This window comes from Eptatretus burgeri, chromosome 16 (genome assembly GCF_056783735.1).
Source record: "Eptatretus burgeri isolate ZD-2024b chromosome 16, Ebu_testis_v1, whole genome shotgun sequence".
NCBI lineage: Eukaryota > Metazoa > Chordata > Myxini > Myxiniformes > Myxinidae > Eptatretus > Eptatretus burgeri.
In genome coordinates, this window is record NC_140976.1 from 1,638,826 (window position 1) to 1,654,283 (window position 15,458).

The following is a 15,458-nucleotide window of genomic DNA, read 5'->3' on the forward strand; positions in this document are numbered from 1 at the left end:
TGCTAACTAGCGTCAGGAGCCATCCGTGGCTTCCGTGCCAGCTCTGCATGTTGGAGGCCATGGATGTATAAAGAGCAATGGAGAGAGGTGAGTGAAGGAGCATGAGTCTCACCGGTGATGGTGAGCCTGGCATGGTTGCTCTTCCTGCTCTCCCTGGTGTAGCGCTGCGTTGTCATGCAACGGAAACCAAACAGGCCATCTTCGGTCTCTGTGGCCATGATGTAGAGAGCACCACCCGGCACCACGACAAACCGCCCTCCTGGTACGGCACGACGCACACCATCGCACACCATGCTCTTTCAAACTGCACTTGTCTCAACACACTTCTTCACACACATTACCGCACTTGAACACAAAGTAGAACAACATTCTCCTGGAACACAGGTCCTCGTGACGTGCTCCACTCCACCGCACGGTATTGATCAAAGTGTATGAGAAACTGCACGTCATGACGTCATGACGTCATGTACATGTTTGTCTCATTTCATAAAAACACGAATGTTACACAATACATGATGTAACGTTGGTCACGTGATGCCATTGTGATTCGGCGGAGCCCGTGATGTGGACTAGATGCTGGTGTGCGGCATGGCGGTGTGCTTGGAACACTGGAATGGTGTAAATGGGAAAATTAAATAAATGTGGTCTCATGTTACAACACGTGATCTACCTGTCATAAATACCTGTTCAACTGGAGGTCAGTGAATGTTACCTTTGAACCGAAAGTGAAATTAAGTTATTTTGAACAAATACATCCCACAGCACTTAATACACAGTAACCAACTGATGTGATTAGAGGATGTGTGATTGGTGCTGGGGGTTGTGAGAGAGGATGTGTGATTGGTGCTGAGAGGGGGGGTACGAGAGAGGATGTGTGATTGGTGCTGGGGGTTGTGACAGAGGATGTGTGATTGGTGCAGGGGGTTTGTGAGAGAGGATGTGTGATTGGTGCTGGGGGTTGTGAGAGAGGATGTGTGATTGGTGCTGGGGGTTGTGAGAGGATGTGTGATTGGTGCAGGGCGTTGTGAGAGTGGATGTGTGATTGGTGCTGGGAGGGGGTGAGAGAGAGGATGTGTGATTGGTGCTGGGGTTGTGAGAGAGAGGATGTGTGATTGGTGCAGGGGGTTTGTGAGAGAGGATGTGTGATTGGTGAGAGAGGATGTGTGATTGGTGAGAGGATGTGTGATTGGTGCTGGGGTTGTGAGAGGATGTGTGATTGGTGCTGGGGTTGTGAGAGAGGATGTGTGATTGGTGCAGGGGGTTTGTGAGAGAGGATGTGTGATTGGTGCTGGGGGTTGTGAGAGAGGATGTGTGATTGGTGCTGGGGGTTATGAGAGAGGATGTGTGATTGGTGCTGGGGATTTATGAGAGAGGATGTGTGATTGGTGCAGGGGTTTGTGAGAGAGGATGTGTGGTTGGTGCTGGGGGGGGGGGTATGAGAGAGGATGTGTGATTGGTGCTGGGGGTTATGAGAGAGGATGTGTGATTGGTGCTGGGGGTTTATGAGAGGGGACATGTTTTGAAAGGTCATACCCGTTGTGATTGGTGTGGTATCTCTCTCCCAAGAGACAACGGTAATGATTGAGCTGAGACTGGGTGGAAGCAGGCAATGGAACACGGCTGGCTGCCCCAACATCGCCTTCTGATCCTCTACCCTCACTGTGTATGGCTCGCGGACAACTGTGAATACACACACACACACACACACACACACACACACACACACACACACACACACACACACACACACACACACACACACACACACACACACACACACACACACACACACACACACACACACACACACACACACACACACACACACACACACACACACACACACGCTGAGATAATATTCACCGTGACAATGTGAGGAGCTTCACGTTTCCAACTCCTCCATGAGCCTCGACATTGTATACAAAAATATAATTTTTCCATATTTCCCAACAAGGCACATTAATCCCTTTCCTGTTGAGCATCCAGACGGTGACACTGCCATGGAACACCAGTGGATTTCATTCACAATGGTTTACAATTTACAGAAAACACAAAATGATAATTTCAACACAAGACCAAACAAGTACTTGGCATGAGCTGAAACCATTTGCTGTCTCAAAATCATGTCGCAGATAACTGTGTTTAAATTATTTTACAATACCTACAAATAAAGGACTTGATGTGTACAGAGGGCTTTTGCTGTTTCGTGAGGACATATTGTCATCTAGCCTCGGAGGGGAGCTGAGATCACGTGATTACATTACTCAGTCCGGTAGCGGCACAAATGGGTCACAACTACAACACCTCCTGCAAGCTGAGGCTCAAAATGAGCTTTGTGTCCCTCGTGAGCTTCTCCAACCCTGTTAACAATGAGGAGTCAAAAGAACAATCATTGTAATTGTTAGTTATGTCGTCATAGTGATCCATACGAGGTGCGTTCTAAACATGGTATGAATTCCCAAACACATATATCTGTACTATAGCCGGTTTGCTTACACATTGTAAGCACTAACAAATCGTGCTTCCCCATTGTCTCGGGTCACTCACCTGCATTTGTTTTTTTTTCATTTATTTATTTATATTTTTGCAAGCAAACATCACCCGTCGCTTCACGGACAGGAATACGAAGAGGGAGAAGAAAAAGAAGGAGGAGAGAGAGAGAGGGGGGGAGTGAGGAGGTGTAGGGGGAAAGGAAGAGGAGGGAGTGAGAAAGGGAGAGGAGGGAGGGGGAGTGAGGAGGAGTGGGGGGGAAAGGAAGAGGAGGGAGCGAGAAAGGGAGAGGAGGGAGGGGGGATGAGGAGGGGTGGGGGAGCTAGGATGGATGAAGAGTGAGGAAGGGGAGGGGGTGGGTAGAGCAATGTCTCACCAAACGTCGCTTGATACTCTGGGAATGGCGATGGTGGGAGCGAGGAGGAGAGTGGGAAGTGGGAGGGTTTGGGAGGAGGTAAGTGTAAGGGGAAGGATTCTCGACTTGTGTTTGGCAGTGGGACTCGTGGAGAAGTGAGGGGATGCGGGGGGGGGAGAATAGTAGGGGATTGAATGAAATGGGGTACATTAAAACGGCACATTAATACAGCACTTGGAGACCGCTGGGAGATATCCATGGGGAGAGGAGGGGAGGGGGTTTGGGAGGAGGATATTGTGAGGGGAGGAGAGGAGAGGGGAGGGGCGGGGAAAGAAGGGCGTTGAGGTGGGAGGGATGGGAGGGAAGTGAGAGAGGAGTGATGGGAAGGCAGCGGGAGGGGAGGGGTGGGAAGGCAGCGAGAGGGGAGTGAAGGGAAGGCAGTGAGAGGAAAAGGGGAGGCAGAGTGAGGGAAAGGGGAGGTGGCATGAGGGGAGGGGAAGGCAGGGTGAAAGGATGGAAGGGGAAGGCAGTGTGACAGGAGGGGAAGGCAGTGTGACAGGAGGAAATGGGAAGGCAGTGTGGAAGAAAAAAATAATTTTATTCATGTACTCTCAATTATAATTGTTGCTGGTGCTTTATAAATTGAATACTTATGCTATAGTCAAATTGGCTGTCAATTGTGTTTCCCTTTTGTCTGTGTGTTGATGGGGGGGGGGGGATGTCTTACTATGAAACAAGGTGATCTGGTTGATATCACTGCATCTTTTGCCATGATTATGCCATTCTCTTTCACCCAGTGGACACGTATTGCAGTTTGAGTTATTTTGCCTTATGCTTATCAGACCCATGTACTCACTGCCTTTTATATACACAATTTCTTACATTAATTTATTTGAAAGACCTATAACCTACGGTCTTATCCTGTACTCCTTTTGGTTGTCTGCTTTTTACTATTTTGTCTGATTCTCACCAAGACCAGCTGAAAGTCACCATGTTCTCTCTCCCTTTGAATCTCCCAGCCCTCTCCACTCCCACGAAAGCATATAAATGTCAGAAAATGTAAACTTAGCTTAGTGCAAATCATTGTGGATATTTACATCTCAGTGTTTTGGACTCCGTGGTACCACGAATAAATGTTCTCTGATCAAATGTACTTTTCGTTGTGGACAGTGAATTAATTGTTTATTACAAATTGAGTAACAGGATTTACACCAGGTCGGTTAATAGGACAAATCAGAAAATTCCACAACAGCAGCTTGGGGGGGAGGAGAAGAAGGCAGCTTGAGGGGAGGGGAAGCAACGTGAGGGGAATGAAGGCAGCATAAGGCAAGTGAAGGAAGGGTGTAGGGAGTGTAGGCAGCAAACCAGGGCATGACCGGGGCGATAAAACGTGCCCAAACAGCAACGTTTTCTTTTTAACCGCCGTGTTCTAGATAAAACCGGGCGGAAAATCTCTCCCTCCTTCATTTCTTACAATGTGAGTCTCATTCAATCGTGTACCTCATATCAATTCAATTCAGAAAATGCTTATTTTACACCGCCTTTTAAAACATCACAAAGCAGGTCGCTCCACTTGCAACACGGATGAGAAAAGGACACGAAAAAGCAGCTGATATTTCAATAATTTATTCGCACCATTTTTAAAAGGGTGAAAGTTCATTTTTATTCCGTTTTCTTTCGCAATTTCGCAAAGATTGCTATTTCCATCAAGGAAGCGATTGGTCTTACTTCTGCTGGCTTTGAAACGAACATCCAAGCAGCTTGGTGAGCACTCGCTGAGTGGCTTTTAAACACTCAAGCAAGCACTCCAACAGAACGGCTGGCTTGGCAAGCGATTACTGATCGCCGTTCGGTCATCTACACCCATGCGCCTGGAAATGCCCAATCAATGTTCGAATTGGACAAATGAAGACTTTTTAGGAGTCAGAACTGCTGCTAAGTTCAATTTTGGAGTTTACATTTTGTAATAATGGTCAGTTATTCATGTGCACAAATCAAACAAAGCCACGAACGCTGACGTCTCCGGGAGTTTATCAGCATTGCAATGAACCCGGCGATTCGTAGCTGTAATGAACAGGCATTCGATAATTCGATGGAAGAAAGTTTAAAAATAAAAAAAAACAAAAAAAACTTTATCGTGAAGAAATCGTTGCGGCCTGTTCCATCTCAAGGTATTTTTGAGCAGGCTGAACAAAATGGCGAATTAAACCCCAGCAAGGTAACTGAATGCACTTTAAGAGCGTATTGAGCACAAGGTGGCTGAGGATGCACCTGATGAAGGATATAATTAAATAAGGCCGTTAATTATCTTCAAAAGGGGGTGTTTTAATTAACCCAAACACCCAATTTTCACTTCTACACTTCCTTGGAGTTTTCTTCGTTTGCATGCAAAGTTTCAGGCTGTTAGGTTTTATAGTTATGGAGTTATGGAGGAGACACACTGACACACACACACACACACACACACACACACACACACACACACACACACACACACACACACACACACACACACACACACACACACACACTTATTGGTATATATTTATTTATTTCCGTTGAAAAATTGGTTCCTCATTGGCATTTATTGTCCCTCCTTGGCTAACAGCTCATTCACTATGTTCTTGAACACCCCCTCAGACACCTTCTCACCAACGCACTCCTTATTCTTCATTTTTTTCCCCAAAGACAAATGCTACCAGCCCAATGAGGGTGTGAGGCATCAACCGTACTCCTTGAACAAACTAATTTTCGAAGTTGAATGGAGTGTGAAGTGAACTACTGTATGTGTTGAGTGCGATAATATCTTCTGGATATGCATCCTTTGATTGAAAAAGAGAAAGTCATGTTAGTTAGGCTTGAGATGATGAACCCTTTTGCAACATTTGATGGAGGAAGACCTGGCACAATGTCAATTGGCTGGGTGTTGGTATCGCTCTCAGCAGCCAAGGCAATGCAGCAAAGGACTCCTGGGACTACATGGGTCTGACTCAATTAGTGAACTTTCCAAAGTTGATGTCTGCAAATGGCAAATCATCCCTTCTGGACTTCGTAATGACCAATATTCCTGCTATCATCTCCTTTTTCTCCACTGCCCCCAATTTATTAATCTGATGATGTGCTTGTGAAAGTCAATATCTCCCTGGCTATGATGAGAGAGCCACCTCAGTGCCAAAGAATCTGGCAGTTCACTCAGGCTGCCATCTCACTTCAGGACTGGTCTCCGATACCAACTGCCCTCGATATTAACTCAGCTTGGGAATTATTCGACAAAAACCTGCTCTCCCCCATGAACAAAGGCATCTGATCTCATCTGCAGTTATCATACCCATCCTTCTGCCGATGGTCCATGGAATCCTGTGGTGAGGAATTTGCCTTGGAACAACTTGTCTTCTCTTCCATGAAAGGGAAATCCGACTCGAAACAACCTCCGATCACTCCACAAAGCCCACAACAAGTGTGTCCACTCTCAGGAGTGCCAGAAAACAACATCTGTCCAACCTCAAGAATGAACTTTCAAACTCGCCTCCCTCCTCGAAAACCTGGTGGTGCCTCGTTAAGTCTGTCTGGTTTATTTTATGCTCCCCTTCCATCCTATCCCTCTCTTCAAATGACAACACAGCCGACTTCTGCTCGTGAGAAGACCGAATGTCTCAATTCGGTGTTTTCTTCCAAATCTTGTGTCCACAACCTCTCACTCTTTGTACCCATCCTTCCCTGTCATACTCAACTGTTCTTGAACTCTGTCTTTTGCACTTGAAAAGGTGGAGAAGGCTCTTTCAACCCTGGTCTCAGACTCTGCTACTGGACTGGATGGCATCAGTTCACATGTCCTAAAAACCTGTTTCTGGTGCTCTTGGTCCATCTGTGCCCTTTTCACGCTGTCATTTGCTCTCGGTCATCTTACCTCTGCTTGGAAATCGGCCAACATCACCACATTTCATTTAAAAAAAACGTGCAAAAACTGATTACAGACCAATCAGCTTATTTCCAATCCATCAACACAGTTGACACAAAATCCTTCACTTTCTCCAACAACCTAATCACAGATCATTAATTTGGATTCAGGCTCGGTCACTCCACCTTGAACTTACTGCTTCTGCTCTCCCAACAATAGAAGGAGGTCCTCAATGTCAGGCATGAGATCAAGGCCGTCTCTCTGGACATATCACGTGCTTTTGGTACAGTCTGGAATCTTGCCTTGCTCTACAAACCCTCTCCCTATGGCATCCAAGGCCAAATACACACATGGCTTACTGACTTCCTCTACTCTCATAGACAACGTGCGGCTGTCAACAGAATCCTTTCATCTCCTCTCCCTGTCAAGGCAGGAGTGCCCCAAGGCAGTGTTCTGGGCTCAGTCCTATTCCTGATCTTCATCAGCGATCTCTCTGACCCTCTGAAAAATCCTCTTTATCTCTTTGCTGATGACTCCACCCTGTGCCGTGACATCCCTTCTCCTTCAGACAGGTAAGCTGCAGCCTCTTTCCTCTCTTCAGACCTTAACAAAATCACAAACTGGTCAAACACTTGGAATGTCTTTCAATCCTGACTATATATATATATATATATATATATATATATATATATATATATATATATATATATCTCTCTCTCTCTCTCTCTCTCTCTCTCTCTCTCTCTCTCTCTCTCTCTCTCTCTCTCTCTCTCTCTCTCTCTCTCTCTCTCTCTCTCTCTCTCTCTCTCTCTCTCTCTCTCTCTCGCTCTCTAAAAGGACTTTCTGGCAAACCCTCCTCTCTACTTTCTTAACAGTCCTCTTGAGGAAGTTCAGTCATTCAACCTCATGGGTGTCACTATCAGCCATGATCTTTCTTGGGTAAACCACATTTCAAAGTTGGCCTCCAAAGCCAGTCACTGAATGGACATCCTCTGTCGTACAACGTCCTTCCTTGGCACACCTGAACTCGTCTCCATCTATAAGGCTTTCATCCGCAGGTTGACGGAGTACTGTTCTCCCTTCTTAGCTGGTTCCCCTGCCTCACATCATTCTCAGCATGATGCCGTAGAAACCAAGGCCTTTAAGGTCATTAAAATCTCTTGTGATGATGAAGCTGAGTCTATGGGTCTATCACTTCACCATTGCAGACAGATCGGTGGTTTCTCTGTCTTCTACCGCCTCCTATCTGGTCTTAAACCCTCTGCTATTTTCGTGCTTTGTCCCATCAACCCCTCAGGTTTCTGCAGGGCACACACAGTCCACCATCAACCCCCTTCTGGTGAAATTACCTAAATCCAGGAACATTTCTCACCTCCACCATGATCTTTTCGACCCTCGTTAACCCACTCTCCAACCCCATGCCAATCCCGCCTCCTTCAAAATTTCCAGTTTTCCCTCCTGAGAGTTTCCTTCTGCATCCATCTTGTCCACCCCATGCATCCTCTCCTGTCCTCCATTCCTCCTTACACCCATTGTTTGTCCAAGTCTCCTGCTTTGCCTTCACCTCTGCTGTCGTTGTTTCCCCTCCTCTCTCAACTGTTCCTTTTGTCCTGTTGTGTCCTCATCCATTTTGTATACTGGTATAAGCTCTTCCATGAGCATCACCTATGTGTACAAAAAAAACTCCTGCTCTCCCCGTCAGGGCTGGAGTGCTCCAAAGGCAATGTTCTGCTCTCAGTCCTTTTCCTCATCTCCATAAATAATCCGATTCTCTCAAAACTCTTTTTATCTTTATGGCCTCACCATCAGCCATCATCTTTATTGGGCAAACCACATATCCAAGTTGGCATCCCAAGCAAGCCACCAACTGAGCTTCCTCTGTCATGCAAAGGCTTTGATTGATACACCTGAACTTTTATCTACTTACAAAGCCTTCAACTACAGCTCAATGGATTACTGCTCTCCATTTTGGCCTGGCACTCCTGCCTCAGAACTTGCTCTTCTTGAAACCGTGGAGAGCAAGGTCTTCAAAATCTTTGTAATGTTTCACGATGAAGATGAGTCTCTGGGCCTGTTACTCTCACATTGCAGACAGATTGTTGGTCTGTTGTCTTCTACCCCTTATTTATGGTCTTGTGACCTCTGCCCTTTTCTCCCCTCCCTTGAGGTTTCGAGAGGGTGAACACGGTTATTTGTCATTTGTGCACGAGGTTACCAACGTACTCAATCTGGTCAATGCCATTCTTCCCTTCATGGCTTCAACATAGCTGTTCACCATCACTTTAGGTTATCCCTCATCCATACTCATATATACGACCCTCGTTGACCCTACCCAAGCCGACCCCTTCCTTTCCAGAATATGGTGTCTCTCCCTGTCTCTGAAACCCTTTCCTTGTTTCCTTGTTCTGTTCTGATTGGTTCAGTGTCTTTGGTCTTCCGTGAACCCCGACTTTGCATCACAAAAAAGTCTGTTCAAGCACGGAGATGTAAACACAGTAAATGTTTGCGATTCCAAATGCAAGGACGGTGATGGAATGGTTACAGCACTCGACATCATTGAAAATTCATCACAGGGACAGGAGGTGAATAAAAAAAAGTATGCTTTGAGGGAAGGTGAAAGAGAGAGAAACAGGAGAAGGGGGAAAAAGGCAAAGGTAACTTCAACCTTTGAGGTAAGTATGGAGTTTAGGAATCCTGCTTTCCCTCATGCTCGCTTGGGTGGACATTTTACGGGCATTCATGTTAAAGCCACAATTGTCATGTCTGGATGGATACCGTCTTATCCTCAATAAACAGGCCATAAAGGAAAGGCACAGGTTCATACATTGTTTGGAATACATGTCCAATGTCCATGTTCCTTACAGTTCTCATACTCTCCCAGTCTGTTTCTAACCATTCCATCCTCTGTCCATCTGCTCTTCCCCGAGCCTCGACTCAGATTCAAAAGTATTGTAAGATGGGTGTGTGCCAAAATGAGATCAGTTCACCACAAATGTCACAAATTTAACAAAACAACGACGTATTACAATGGATAAAATGAACAGGATATTGAATTGGGGTATCCTAACTGCAATGGAAAGCAACGTCGAGCTGACGTTTCAGATGTTAACCCTTCGTCGGAGCACAACAAAAGTCCCACCATGATCCTCTTAGCCTCCGAAGATATGGTTAACACCTAAAACGTCGGCTTACTTCCCATGTTGGTTAGCATACCTCAATCAACGTCCTGTTGATTTCATCCATTGTTCTACCTGTCCACTGTTGCACATCGACACTGATCTTTACCAGCAAGACCAGTTATTATTTGTATAATGAGGCATGACAACAGAGTGGATAAAAGTGATGCATATTTGTGAGACAAAGGCAAGGAAAGAGCATCAATATAACAGCGTGAAATGACATTATGACACCAACAACACCCACCGGGCACCAACTCCATATCCAAGCTGCGCAGAAGGCCAGCTCCATTCTCAGCTGTGCAAAAATAAAGTCCCCAGTCTGGGTGACGGCCTTCTGAATGGGATTCTCGTCCAGGAATCGGGAGCAAGAGCTGCAACGAACCATTGGCCAGGAGCCTAATATGACCCGGCTCATCCTTCAGGTCCTTTGGTGATGGACGACCCAGCTCAGGCCCACGAAACCATCGAATGTGAGCTGCTGGGGCTCCAGAGACGGGACAGGGCAGGAGCAAAGGTGCAGAGGCAGAGAAGTAGATTCTTCGAGTAGCCGGGGCAACGTAGTGAAGAGATGGAGAGAGGTCTTCAACACAAGCTAAGAAAGGAAAAAATTAAGGAGATTACGTGGGGAGGAGCAAGAGGTTGAGGTGGTGTGCAACTGAAAAGGGTGTAATGTCAAGTAATGGGAGTTGAGGTGTTAGCAGACAGAGAAAGCATTTCATGATATTCACTGTTCAGAGGATTCTGCAAAAAATAAAAGGACAAGGAAGAGCAAATGTCATGCAGAGAATGAGAAAAAGTTGGAGATTTGGACAGGAATAGAGGGCAGATGTGAAAGAGACAAATACCCAAGATTATTCTTTGTGGGACCATGACCCCAGATTATTGTGGGATTATTACTCCAGATTAATGTGGGATTATGACACCAGATTATTGTGGGACTATTACTCCAGATTATTGTGGAACTATTACTCCAGATTATTGTGGGATTATTACTCCAGATTATTGTGGGACGATTACTCCAAATTATTGTGGAACTATTACTCCAGATTATTATGGGACCATTACGCCAGATTATTGTGAGATTATTACTCCAAATTATTGTGGGACTATTATTCTAGATTATTGTGGGACAATTACTCCAGATTATTGTGGGATCGTAAATCCATATTATTGTGGGACTGTTAATCCATATTATTGTGGGACTATTACTCTCGAATCTAGATTATTGTGGGACTGTTCTGTTACTCCAGATGATTGTGGGAACTTTACTCTTGATTATTGTGGGACTGTTAATCCAGATTTTTGTGGAACTATTACTCCAGATTATTGTGAGATTATTACTCCAGATTATTGTGAGATTATTACTCCAGATTATTGTGGAACTATCATTCTAGATTATTGTGGGACCATTACTTCAGATTATTGTGGGACCGTGACTCCAGATTATTGTGAGACAGTGACTGAGATTATTGTGGGAATGTTAATCCAGATGATTGTGGAAATGTTAATCCAGATTATTGTGGGACAGTGACTCCAGATTATTGTGGAACTATTACTCTCAAATCTAGATTATTGTGGGACTGTTCTGTTACTCCAGATGATTGTGGGATGATTACTCCAGATTATTGTGGGATGATTACTCCAGATTATTGTGGGATGATTACTCCAGATTATTGTGGGATGATTACTCCAGATTATTGTGGGACTGTTACTCCAGATTATTGTGGGATTGTTACTCCAGATTATTGTGGGACTGTTACTCCAGATTATTGTGGGATTGTTACTCCAGATTATTGTGGGATGATTACTCCAGATTATTGTGGGACTGTTACTCCAGATTATTGTGGGATTGTTACTCCAGATTATTGTGGGACTGTTACTCCAGATTATTGTGGTACCGATACTCCAGGTTATTGTGGGACTGTGACTCCAGATTATTGTGGGACTGCGACTCCAGATTTTTGTGGGACTGTGACTCCAGATTGTTGTGTTAGCGTTACTACAGATCATTGTGCGACTGTGACTCTAGATTTTTGTAGGACCATGACTCTATATTATTGTGGCACTATTACTCCAGAAAATTGTGAGATTATTTCTCCAGAATATTACTCAAGATCACTGATTTGGTTTCAGGTAAGGTTACTCCACCTTGGACATGCTGCTTTGTCTCACCCAATAATGGATGGAGGCCCTTTATGTCAGACATGAGATCAGGGCAATCTCTTTGGACATATCTTGAGCTTTCAACACAGCCTGGCATCCTACCTTGCTCTGCAAACTCTCTGTCTCAAGCATCCAAGGCCAACTCCACACCTGGATTACTGACTTCCTCCAATCTCGTATCCAATATGTGGCTTTCAATGGACAACAGAATCCTTTCATCTCCTCTCCCTGCCAAGTCAGTTGTGCCCCAAAGCAATACTCTGTGCTCAGTCTAATTCCAGATCTTCATCAATGATTTGCCTGACTCTTTGGAAAATCAACTTTTTTATTTTGCTAACTCCACCCTGTGCCAGGACATCCCCATTTCTTCAAACAGGCAGGCTGCAGCCTCTTCATTCTCTTCAGACCTCAACAAAATCAGAATCTGGTCAAACACTTAGAATATGTCTTTGAATCCTGACAGATCTCACATTCTCACGATCACACTCTGAGAGGACCATCTGGCAACCATCCTCACCACAAACAGGTACAGACGAGATAGCAGCATCCAAGATGTCAAAGAATGCCTGGATCTTAATCCAAGTGGCCCGACTCCTCATTCAGCACCTCAAGGGCCTCCAAAAGGATATCCAGAGTCGCCGCAAAGATGACTGCATTGTCTGCGAAATCAATGTCAGAGATCTTGACATTACCAAATGATGCATCGCAGCTTGATCTCTCTGACATCCTCCCCAGAATCCAGTCAATACAAGTGCTGAAAAGTGTGGGGGCCAGGAAATATCTCTGATGAACTCCGGTAACAAATGGAAATAAGTCAGAGATGGTATCACCACATCTCACAGCACTCGATACCAGAGTATAGTTCAGATATAAGATTGATCAGTTTCGGTGGCACCCCACGAAGACCAAGAATCCTCCAGAGGGCATCCTGATTCACTGAATCTAATGCTTTGCAGAGATCTACATAGGCTGCAAGCAGCCCCTGCCAAAACTCTTGTTTGTGTCCGGTGAGGACCAGAAGAGAAAGTATACGGTGAATTGTTGACCTCTTTGGTGTAAAGCATGACTGCTCTGGGCACTGGTGCTCAAGAGATGGTGTTGAACTCCATCAAGAATTATCCGAGGAAAGACCTTCCCTTTCCAGAGAGGGACAAGTCCCCTCTTCCAATCAAATGGGATGATGCCTGTGTTCCAGGCAGAGCACAGAACTGCATGCAACGACATGAGTACAGCATTTCCACCAGCCTTGAGAAGTCCAGCATGGATGCCACAGTTCCCAGGAGCTTTATCCCATTTCAACCTGTTCACCACAACCGAGGCTTCCACAAAGGAAGGTGGATCACAGTTGATTGGAGGGTCAGCAATAGAGATAGTAACACCCCTGACATCCAACTCGACAGCTGGTGGATCAGCCTGGTCCAGCTGCTCAAAGTAACCGGCCCAGCGGGCCTTCACTTCAGACTCCACCGTTAAGAGCCCACCACCCTCCACTCTAACTGCAGTACACCGAGGGGCGGGCTTGGAGGAACACAATACGCGAATTCCCCAGTAAGCAGGATGAGAATCACTTCACCACAGGTGATGCTCTACCCCCTCACAGATTCCTGACACATAGGCCTCCTTGTCCACCTTCAGTGTATGTACAGTTTTATGCTTGAACTCTCTGAACAGCTCAGCTTTGCCATTAAGTCTGGCCCTGTGACTCTGGTCAATTGTATCCAGTGTCCTTTGAGAGACAAAATTTTTCCTCCGGTGAGTTCCAAGACATCCACTGGCAACATCATGGATGGTGGTCTTGAAGGCACTCCACAACTCTTCAGGATCCCCCAAGCACCCAGACTCCCACATCCCCACTCAGCTTGTTCGCAATCTCCTCAACTACCCTCTCCTCCTTGAGCTTGCCAACATCCAGCCTTGGCTGGGATGGTGCTATTCTACCGGATTTCAACTGCAATTTCAGAGTTGCTACAACAAGCCTGTGGTCGGTATTGTGGAACTGAGCACTCCGGGAGACCCTGCAGTTCTGGATCATCCTCCAGCGAGAATCAACGAGGACATGGTCAATCTCCTTTGCACACCACCAGCGTTGGAATACCAGGTCCAGCGATGACCTTGTGGGCACTGAAACCACGAACCATCCACCCTAAGTCCATGACTTCTTGCAAAGTCAAGGAACTTGGTGCTATTCTGGTTCACAGTTCCAGACTCATGGGGACCAACACACACCTCATAACCATCCCTTTCAGTTCCAGTCGATGCACTGAAATCCCCCAATACTGGAAGAGTATCTTGTCTGGGGCACTGATCAACCACATACTCGAGCGTGGCATAGAATGCGTCCTTCATGGTGAGATCACTCGACTCAGTCGGAGCATATCCAGAGACCAGGGAAATGACACCCAATGAGTGACGAATCCTTAGTCTCATAATACGATCATTGACCGGTGTTACCTCAATTATCATTGGAGTCAACTTTTTGGACACAGCTGTGTTGTTCTCTGGAAAGCGTTTGATGTGGAACCAACCTCCACATTCTCCTCAATGTCATTCCTCCCCCCTGGTCTTCAATACAGCTCTTCACCATCATCTTAGATCGTCCCCAATCCAAAACCATGACCTTTTCGATACACATTAACCCCTCTCTTCCTCACCCTACCTCCCGCCTCACGCCAATCCCCCCTCCTTCCAGATTCCCAGTTTTTCCTCCTGAGAGTTTCCTTGTTTCCCCTCTCTTGGCCTTCGGCTCTGCTGTTGGTGTTTCCCCCCTCTCTCTTCTGATTTTTTTGTTCTGTTGGATCCTGATGCGTTCGTTGCACTAGTACTAGCTCTTCCACGAGACTCCAATATGTATACAAAAAACAATATGCAATAAACACAAGCAGGAGCAAAGAGGAAAAGAAATGTGAAAACAGAAAAGACATGGCGACAAAAATGTAATCTGTTTGACTAAGGAACAGAACAGTTGAGGAGGAGGAAAAGGAAATGAGAAGCAAGACCAAAGGGATGAGGGAGAATAGGAAAAGAGGAGACAAACCAGATGGTGTAGGTTTAAAATATTTGGAATATGAAGAGGAAGATTATGAAAGCTCCATCTAAAGGTGAAGCAATTATAATCAGTCAGGAGCAGGACCGACATGACGAGGCAGAAGGGAATGAGGACGAGGCAGGAGGGAATGAGGATGAGGCAAGTGGGAATGAGGATGAGGCCAAGAGGAGCGTTAGCAGGATGAAGAAGGAGGGGATGACATGAGGGAGGAGGTGGATGAATAGGATTAGGTCTGGGTCCTGGAGCATGAATGTTTAGAGAATGACATGTGGGTTTAAATGCCCCTACCCCACTGTCTAACCCCAATCCCAGTACATATGTGCCCCA

General features: G+C 45.8%; 1 protein-coding gene and 1 long non-coding RNA gene across 7 annotated transcripts in view; one reads left to right on the forward strand and one right to left on the reverse strand.

Moving 5' to 3' along the window:
• Nucleotides 1–1,692, forward strand: part of LOC147010317 (uncharacterized) — a 57,747-nt gene extending 56,055 nt beyond the window's left edge. For all 3 annotated transcript variants that reach the window (XR_015052282.1, XR_015052285.1, XR_015052284.1), the window contains one exon: nucleotides 1,567–1,692. This is a non-coding gene — a long non-coding RNA (uncharacterized LOC147010317). The remainder of the gene's footprint in view (nucleotides 1–1,566) is intronic.
• DSCAM (DS cell adhesion molecule) overlaps nucleotides 1–15,458 on the reverse strand; it is a 106,535-nt gene that overhangs the window by 87,426 nt on the left and 3,651 nt on the right. For all 4 annotated transcript variants that reach the window (XM_085859151.1, XM_085859150.1, XM_085859149.1 and 1 more), the window contains exons 2-4: nucleotides 10,167–10,514; nucleotides 1,534–1,680; nucleotides 113–259 (exon numbers count right to left, since the gene is read on the reverse strand). In XM_085859151.1, the coding sequence (XP_085715277.1) occupies nucleotides 113–259; nucleotides 1,534–1,680; nucleotides 10,167–10,514 (642 nt within the window). The remainder of the gene's footprint in view (nucleotides 1–112; nucleotides 260–1,533; nucleotides 1,681–10,166; nucleotides 10,515–15,458) is intronic.